This window comes from Poecilia latipinna, unplaced genomic scaffold (assembly GCF_001443285.1).
Source record: "Poecilia latipinna isolate Pla-1442-1.1 unplaced genomic scaffold, P_latipinna-1.0 Scaffold825, whole genome shotgun sequence".
Classification (NCBI taxonomy): domain Eukaryota; kingdom Metazoa; phylum Chordata; class Actinopteri; order Cyprinodontiformes; family Poeciliidae; genus Poecilia; species Poecilia latipinna.
The window spans coordinates 225,999-236,051 of record NW_015113441.1 but is presented as its reverse complement, the minus strand read 5'-3'; the positions used below and the strand labels follow the sequence as shown (position 1 = coordinate 236,051).

Here is a 10,053-nt window from a genome sequence, read left to right as displayed (position 1 = left end):
TAACAAAAATTTTTTTTTAAAAAATTTTGGTTTTTTGGGGGGAAAAAAGGGCAAAAAAAAAAAAAAAAAAAAAAAAAAAAAAAAAAAAAAAAAGAGTAAAGTCAAAATAATACCAGAATAAAGTTGTAGTACAAGAATACTCATAACACTAACACTTTGTTGTTGAAGTTTATGATTTTACTCTCGTAATGAAGTAGTTGTTTTTCTTAGCATAGCCCCAACAATCCATCGTGCATTTTAAAATCCTGCTATTGATGATAATCTGATGCTAAATACTTAATAGATTATGTAAATAAGTATTTCTTTATTTGTAAAACCATAAAAGTAAAACTTCACAAGATGATAAACATTCCTCAATTTACAAGAGTGGTAAAATTATTTTTTTCATGTTGCAGTTCTCATAATATGACTTTACTCTCTTAATACGACTTTATCCTGATATAATTTCAACTTTATTCTGGTATTATTAAAACTTTATTCTCAAACAACTATTCTGGTAATTTTATGACTTTAATCTTGTAATACTCCATGTAAGACCTCATACAGACTTCAGTTTCTCCAGACCACCGACATCTTTCCATAGTTTTTTAATTAAGACCGATTGACAGAATATGCTTGGGGTCACAGAGTGCGTTCCTGCTCGATAGCATCGCAAAATCTCCAACAATTGAATGTAGAATGGGTAAACTGATTAACCTCGGCCCAGCAGCTGCCTGCTTCCAGAATAATTCAAGGTTGCCAACACACAACGACCAAAACAGGATGTTAGAGTCCGACCGAGCATCAGATTACACTGCCGTGGAAGCTCATTTGACATCTTGCGCTCATTTGTTAGCACATCGCAGGGCTGAACAAAAGGTTGGGACTGATGGCAAGCATTACAGAGCGCTGTGACATTGAGTCCTAGTTGTTAAACTTGAAGAAGTGCGAACAATGTGGCTGTTAAACCACAAAGCACATCACAAGATGCTTCCACTTTAAAGCAGACAGAAAGGCATTTATCTGGCTGATGCCGACAAAAACCCGTTCACACGTGCTCATTGTCACACTGCTTTGATTTTAGAGAAGTGAGGAACTGGTAATGTCAGCAAGACTTCTGGAGCCGAGACGTTCATGCAAATGGAGTCGGCTTCCTGCTGCGGTTTACATAAGACACCTGGACAAGAGGCTCCGTCCTGCTTTAGCCAGCAGGGACCACAAGTCATAAGCCTGAAGACGTATGCACAGAGAAGCCGGGCTCAAACTATTAAACAGAATGATTCAGTTATTCAAATAATCGTCAACTAATTTAGTAATCAATTAATCGCTAACCAGACTCAAAAAAGGTTATTCACTGAAAAAAAACCAAGCATTTATTGCTGTATTAAAGCTAATAATACAATGTATAAACACATTGTACAAAATATGTTTATACACATTTTGCAATTAAGATGAAAACATCTTTGTAAATATGTTTTACCAGAAACTCCTCAAGTGTCAAAGTTTTAGCTCCACCTGGTTCAATATCGGTAAAAGAATGATATGCTATTGCATTTTAAGCACTAAAATGTTTATTTTCTTAATTACAACAGGAAATGAATTATTTGTTTATTTGCATCTTTTAATGCTGCAATATGCAAGTAATACAAAAACATTTTTTTCCATATTTGCCAAAACTGTCACCATATTGTGACCATATGAGATGGGTAGCCTGGTGCCCTCACTCAATGCTGCTCTGTGCTAATGCTAGAGAAACAACTCACTGTTACAAGAAAACCATTCATCCGCCATAATCAGTGGCTATGCTAACTAGCATTAGCATTTATGGCAGGTTATGTTGTGGTGAACCAGCTGCAGCGTAGCAGAGAGCAAGGTATATGGGGTGAGCATGCGAATGATTGACAGCGCTAAGACACTCCTCCTAGCTCTGATTGGTTGTTTCTGACCGAGTTGTGCAGTTGGTACTGAAAGCCCTGGCAGAAGGCAGAGGAGCTTGATTTGTCTCATACTGTCGCAATAAAAACATTTTTGTAAAAGTTACACGCTGCAGCTATATTTCTAAATATTTTATAAAAACACTTAAGTGATTAAATGAAAAATCTGTAGAATGTGACAATTTCTTTAAATTGAATTAAACGCCAGAATAAATCGACAGAATAATCAATTAGTTGCAGCCCTATACATGTGTGCATGCGTGTGTACTCACGTAGGAAATGTTTCTCCAATAAGGCAATTTCCAAGTGACCTTTGACTTCGCTGAGGCGTTCCGACTCCGACCTCTGGAAGTCCTGAACGGCAGCTGCCATGGTGGGAGACCCTGAACCAGCCTGCGCATGTACACACACACAAACACACACAGTCAAAGATAAGTAAAATCTAAAACACGTTAGCACTTGGACAGGAAAAGCCTACATGATCCGACACACACACACAGATCAGCACAGACCTATGACTCACACCAATGTTTCCTCTCCAAGTTTAGGACCAGCAGGAGCGAGGAAGGCAGGGAGGAAGAGGAGAATCCCCCGCTTTCCCCCCACAACTATTGCACTGATGACTCAAACCGTTTTCAACCCTGACACACACAAACACAACAAGCAGGCAAGGTGGAAGCAGTGAACGGCAGAGAGAGCTGGGAGAACGGGTGATGCAAGGAGCAGAGAGATGACTGTGCTAGTGGAGGATGAGCACTGCAGGTTGAGCATCTACAGCGAGGGTCCTTTAAGACTTCTGCCAAACACACACACACACACACACGTACATGCTGCAGCAGTAGCTTATAGCCGACTGCAGCCGGAACGGTTTGAGTGGTTTTCCCCGCTTAGATGCACTGCAACGTCTCAAACTGATAAAAATGAGGCGTAGAAGGGAAGAGGCAGCACGGAAAAGAAAGATGACTCTCAGGACGTTAGCTTAAGGATGGATCCAGCACCCTTAAATAAAGAAGCACTTGAAGGAAATCAAACAAGAGCGTCTTCAGTAATCGTAGGGTGTGAGACTTAAATGAAAGAGGAGGATGAAAACATGGAGGAGGCTGAGGGAGAGGAGAAGGAAGCTCTGCTGCATTATCGGCTCGGATTTTGCCGGTCTCTGCGTCATGACGACGATATCCACAGATGGTAAACAAACACACCTGCAGGATGTTTGATGCCATCAGATCTCCCCACCAACTGGGTAGCACAAGTAGGTCGAGCGCTGCCGACGTCACAACTAATGATCATCGGCGGGTCAATTATTGCCTATCCGCTCTTCCCCTTAGTGATGGAGGCTGAAATTAGCCTGACAGGACCGTCATCTATCCTTCGTCTGATACGAAGGGACACATTTGTATACAAGCATGGACTACTGCTGAAAAACTCACATGGACCACTTAAAATAATACCCAGTGAAACCGAGATCAATATTTTAAATTGTGTTGTAGTAAAATCTCTTGTTTTCAAATGCAAAATGATTTGGAAAATCTTGAAGACACCCCAGATTATTCCTATAAACATTTCCAGAGGCCAGTCAGGGGGGAACCGGAAGAATCGTCTTTGAATTCAGGACACTCCGAGGTTTCTCTGATTTACTCTCGTCCCGTCTCTGACAGGATGAGAGTGGGAGTGAGATGCGTCGAGGAGCAGATTTAATCCACTTCCAATCCTGCTCCGAAGGCATGTCCTGTTTACTGAACAGCTCTCCCAGCATCCACACAGCCGGATCTTCAACGTGAATGTTGCCACCGCGACCAGGATGAGGGAATATCCCCAACAAGAACAACAACCTTCTTCTGGATCACATGGTTGCCATACAGACAGAGAGAACATGTCCTACTTTATGGCAGAAAATGCCCTCTGGAATCTCAAGATTCTTTACATAGTTTCTTCTTTGGCGTGCATTTCAAATCTGCAGCTCTTTCAGGGTTTCCACCAGCTTATTATAAGCCTGGCGGGCCACCAGGCTAAGCATTGTTTGTTTGTTTATTAGAGGGTTTCCTGTACAACAGCAACTGTGGTAGCAAAGACATGTTCAAGAGTCTCTGGTGAAATGGTTGGAAGCAAGACGTCAACATAGTATGGTCAGGACATGAACACATAGGGGGACTGAGGTCAGGTGTCACTGGAACTCCATAACCACTGCACTAACAACTTTAACAAAGTGACAAGTCACTGATAAAGGACAAAAATAATTTTGCACACTTTAATTAGGATGAAACAACTCCAGTGCAAAAAACTGATATTTACTGTAATTGCATTCAGGCCTGGTCAGAATATGCGAGTCTCCATTTTAGGTCTGGACGTTGTTGGGGTCATTTCAACCCATGAACTTATCTTGATTCTATCATGACATTGTAACTCTTAGAGGTTTAGGTACTTTTCCTTGCTAGAGGGTGAACTAGTCCGTTGCAGCCTCACTCAGCTTTATTCCAGGATAGCTCTTTATTCCCATCAGCTTCCATGAACTACATCTCTCATGGCAAACTGCAGATGGGATTTCTTCTTTCCACTCTTCTTGATTGCTTCTCTGATTAATGTCTACCCAACCCTGTCAGTCAGTTTCAGCTGACGGCAAAGTCTTGATAGATCTATTAACTAATTAGGCGACTTCTAAAGGCAACTGATTGCACTTATTTGGAAATACGAACACTGGCATTTTCCGGCTACATTATGCCATTCTAGCAGATAAAAACCAAAAACAACACAGTACAGTTTGTACTATGAATGTTTTATTCCTTAATTAACCAGTATAATTATTCTAAATCAAGCCTAATGTGATCATTGAAGTCACAGCAGTAAGTCCATTAGTCAAAGTGGGTGAGCTTCCATGTACACCACCTAAACAAGCCCGTCATAAAATACACACACCTGATTCTTCCCAGAACCATGCGGTGTAGATGGAGTTGTAAACCTTGAGGCATGTTTTAGTAAAATGACATGCATGTTTGATTGCGTGTGTCCCGGCAGAGTTGAGAGTCAGCTTCGTCTATTTTGGGGTGTAGAGAGTGACTCATCACTGCTCTGATGTGGGCGATGTCTTCCTGGTTGGCTGGTGCTTATAAAGGCAAATATTACTGCACATCTAGACACAAAAAAAAAACACTAGGTGACAGGCTCAGGGGTAGATATGAAAACACAGGAAAGTGGAGGGGAAAATTAGAAAATTTAAGTTTTTTATTTTTCCCCTTTTCAGATTAAAACATTTCAGAAACTTTTCTGTCCCTTCAGTGAACTAAAATTTTCAGGCCAGTATTCCACATGAGGCTCATTTGAAATTAAAGTGAAGCATTTCAAAAGGAGGACTCCGATCCACTAGGCTTCCAGTGAGCAAGTGATAAAAAAAAAACAAAGTACTTTCAATTTGAACATCTTTCTATCTGTGCAAGGACACGATGACGACAATGTTGGTAATTTTAGTCGCCAGCAGGGACAGTTTCTTCCACCCACCTAGATGCAAGAGAGGACAACCAGGAGTTCAAACCTCTGACGTCAAATTCAAGTCATTCAAGTCTCCATGCCTCCTTCGCCCCTTTTTTCTAGTTTAATCTCATCTCTTATATTTTCCATCCCCTTCCTGCTTTCTGATATCTCCTCATCTCACGGCTGCTCCTCCTATTTCCTCTGCTCACATACTGACAAGCAGATTGCCATCTCGGTGTCATGTCCACCATTAACCACATTCATCTCTCTTTTTCCGCTTTAATTATGGCGACCTCTTTTCTTCGTCCTCGTTTCATTCTCATGTTAGTTCTTTATCTCTGAGGGACAGAAACAACATCCCTCGGGTGAAAGAGCATATTTTTCCTCTGGAGAGGAAATGCTCCATTATAAAGGATAGAAGCTTTGCTCCCATGGGTTGTAATAAAAACAGCATTTCTTTTGACTCCAACCAGCTAAATAAAAAAAGCAAACTATTGCATAACGTTTTATCGTATAAAGATGAGAAACAGCCACTCACAGGGTCTCGCAGGACGTCCTCCGTGTCCCGCGGAGCTGCTCGGGGCTTCGGCGGCACGTCATCGTTACATTCGGTGTCGGAGGCAGGTGGCGACTCGCCCAGATCCGGGAAGTCGTCTCTCGACCTGGGACCTCGGAAGCGGATCTTGTCCAGGCGCTTTAGCATGGTCAACACCGCGCACCTGGGCTTTACCTTAACATGGCGGACGGCAACCCTGTAGGTACGCAAAACGGAGGGAAGCAGACTGTTAATGATCCTACTTTGTTTTGTTGCACTTGCGAAGCACATCGCTGCTGGGTTACAGTAGCCAATCAGCAGTTTGATACTAAACAGACAACATGATAAAAGGAAAAAAAAAACACAATGAAACAATTATTGCCCGACTGAAGGAGGGCTTAGTAGTCCCACTAGTGCTGGTCAATATGGCTCGGAAATAAAATCTGATTTTTTCAACCCAGATTTGATTTTAAAATCTTTTTTTTTTCTCTTGGTTTCTTTATAAAAAAGAAATTACAAATGAAATAGTTTTAAAAATTGGCTTTTATTTCAATCATCCCTGCAGTTGTACCAGAAAGGAAATGCAGGAATATAGTCACAAAACTAGCAGAATAAAGACGCAGTTTAACCAGAAGAATGTCTTAAAATTACCAGAAAAAAAGAAAAGAAAAAAAAAGACACATTGTTGTAGAGTTTATCTGAATTCAAAGACCAAATAAACAGGAGATGTAAAAAACCTCAATGATGAAAAAAAACCAAAAGATTTTCCAAAAATGTAATTCTGAAAAACCAAAAATTTAATTGGTAAAATTGTTTAATCGCAAAGCTCTTATTAGCACCCTTTGAACATTTGGAGATTTTTTTCACATTACAACCAAAATCGTCAAATGTCTTGGTATTTCATCAACACAATAGTGCATCATTTGTAAGTGGAAAGATATCGATACAGGGTTAGTCAAGAGTATTATTTTCCCCTCAACTCCAATAACATGTTCTTCTACAGAAAATGCATTATAGGCCCCCAATCAAACCAACGCCACCAGGTGTGAAAAACCTTACACTACGTTGATAGTCTATCAATTAAAAATACATTAAAGTTTGGGGTTAGTACTGTCCCAGAAACCATAATCACTGCAACCCTACAAATGCCAGCAGTTCACAGTGAGCAGCACTGTAAACACTTTGAAACCCTTTTCACCTTTACCAAAAAGGTCCAACGGGGTGACGTGGTGAACGCTGTAACCTTTAATGCTCTTTCAGTTTTAATCTCGTCCCTGTGGGGTTGGTTTCCCCCTTTAGCCCGGACAGAAACATGGGATGATTACATCTCGTTTCTCTTCTGGCTGCAGCGGATTTTATGACCTCAGATTGATTTAGCTTCCAAAAGTAAAGCCTTGGCCAAAACGCTGTGCTGGTGTCAGGAGCCTGATGACACGATGAAGCTCACAGAGAGCGCGCAGGTAACTTTTAGATTACAGAAGACAATTGTGCTTTCAAACATATTGTAAATGTGGCAATATAATGACGCAAATCAAATGTAGGTTTTCTTTAGTGAGACTTAACAGCTATATGACGCTTTCCCAGATATGAGCAGCCGTCCAAACATCCACGTTGTTTACCTAATGCTGGGATTTGTCGATTTGGTGACGGATTAGGAGTTGCTCTTTGTATAATCCTTTAAGATTACTTAATCTGCTTGATTGAGGACTGTCACACAACAAGATGACAAAGCTATATCTGAAGAAAAGTTCTGGAGTGAGAATAATGCTACCTTCAAAACAGAAATTATTAAATAGTTTAACCAAATTAGTAGGACTGAAAACTTTTTCTATTAAGAACAATTGAAATGATTTGAAGACCTGAGCAATGAAACCGTTTTAAGAAGCGAAATAAAAAACTAAAAAATGCAGTACTTTTAAAGATGACATGAATTCTTAGTTAAGTTCTGAATATTTATGTTGCACAGGAACTTTTTACAAATAAGTTTCCAATAGCTATGAGAAAGAAATCAATAGAAACCGGAGGTGTGCCGAGAGCCATTTCCTTCATCAATATCCTTTCTATATATGCTTTTTGGTTGTTGTTTTTTTTTTACCTCCATGAATCCCCACAGGTTTTTGTTTTGACTCTGATCTCCCACTTCTACAATCTTGGTCCGTTGCCAATTACAGTACTCATGACTAAAAGCAGTACCACAATGATTAATCCACTGCTACTCTGTTCTGTTTCTAATTTATGTGCAGAGGAGCCAAGGCAAAAATGTTTGTTCAATACTCGATAGGAAAATTAAAAGAAAAAGAATCATTAAATGTAGAATTAATGTCGTAAAACAGAGAAAACGGCATGTTTACAGAGGGTTACATTTGTAGTCTCATCTAACTGGCTTGTTCTAGGGCAGTTGGCTGAAGTATTTGAAATATGAGCTGAAGTGTCTTGTTCATGGACAGATATGAAGAATTTATTGCCAAATGCGAATCTTTTTCAGAGCACAACCTCCTAAATAACAAGATTTCATATTATATTTAAGGAAGTGGGCACTGAATCCAAGTAATAACATTGGCCATTTGGGTGGATGCCCACTGCCTTTAATATCTACAGAGATAAATTGGAGTCATTAAAAAAAAAAATAAATAATAAAATAAAACAAAAGTTGAAGCTCAAAAACAATTCTGAAACTGAAGATTTGAAACTGAAAAACTATTTTGAAACTGAAGAAAAAGGTCAAAACTACTTTTCAGATTCAAAGTTATTCTCACTTTCAAAGAAATCCTTTTATTTAAAATACTTGTGGCCCCAATTTAGTTTCATAAATGCACACTAAATAAGCTGAAAATTAGTTTTTAAGTTTATTATTAAACAGGGACAACACGCCAAAAAAAAAACCAAAAAAAAAAAAAAACACCTTAACCTAGTTTCCAGTTGCAGTTCCTGAACAGGTTAGCTAATAGTTTAAAATCATACAAGTTACATTTCACAGATTTCAGATTTGAATTTCAATGCCGACACAACCTTGCACACAGCGGCAGAGACACTGTACGAGGAGAAAAAAAAAATGTGGGAAGAGGTTTCTATTCGACAATTTTTCACACAAATATTAAGTTTCCTTGCACCACCCACGTGTATGCAGAAGTTACAGATGACTGGCGGGTTTGTGTTTCCTTTGCAGGGGGCTGAGTGGAAAGAGCGAGTGTCGGGTTAAGAAAGGCTCTCCAGCGGTTGTTAGGACACCTGTCAAAATTAAACACGTTCCCACGATAACATTCGTCTCTTTCCATCACTAAATCAGCTCTGGCTACCTGTACTCAAGTAAACGAATAAAAAGACTTAAATTAAAAAGTAGTTTAACTGAAATATATTAAAATGCACCATTTATTCCTTTAGAGAATGACGCATGTTTTCCACTCCCTCCTTTCCTTCAGGCCGCCTCCCGCTCACTTATTTATTTTCTTTTCAGACATTTGTTCTGTGCTCCAGAACCATATCCCAAACAGAAGGCATGAATAGAAGTAAGGAGAGGACAGGAGTAGGAGGAAGAAGAAGAAGAGTGGGTCTCTGCTCAAGGTCTGATCACTCTGAATGCGAGCAAATAAACAGCCCTCATGAGTCATTTGCTTCACTAAGTGCAAACACAAAAACCTTTTCCAAACACCTTCACTTCATCGTAAGTCGCTGCCGCTTACACAGAAATGATGACGTGCTTAGAAAATATACCAACAAATGAGCACATCAAAACAAAAACGGGAAAAAAACAAAACAAAAAAAAAACACAAGTGTGAGCTGGTAATGTTTGCATCTGTGATCATTAGTCGGGGTTGAATAGCAGTACAAGCTCCCTCTGCATCACTGATACAAGCTTAATGTCCTGTAGCACAGTGGAGATGTGCGAGTGTCTGAGTAATCTTCTGGCAATAAACCCTGAAGCTTGAGGTTACTCTTGGTCACAGTCGCTACTACAGCCGATCGCGAGACGGTCACTGAGCCCTGGCCTGCTGACCCGCGATTAATGCTTCTTAGTTGTAGTTTTAGCAAAAATGTTTACAGTCGGTGCAGGAATCTCAGAAAAACTTTTGAAACTGGTGTAAGTTTATGTAGGTGTCGTTAAAGTGTTGTACGTTTACTACAAATGCAGAAGGATTTTGGTAA

The 10,053-nt window shown here is 39.9% G+C and overlaps 1 protein-coding gene across 1 annotated transcript in view; it reads right to left on the bottom strand.

Moving 5' to 3' along the window:
• Window positions 1-10,053, bottom strand: part of gramd4a (GRAM domain containing 4a) — a 43,760-nt gene that overhangs the window by 22,072 nt on the left and 11,635 nt on the right. Inside the window, exons 2-3 of the mRNA XM_015047401.1 lie at window positions 5,914-6,127; window positions 2,186-2,306 (exon numbers count right to left, since the gene is read on the bottom strand). Of these exons, the coding sequence (XP_014902887.1) occupies window positions 2,186-2,306; window positions 5,914-6,127 (335 nt within the window). The remainder of the gene's footprint in view (window positions 1-2,185; window positions 2,307-5,913; window positions 6,128-10,053) is intronic.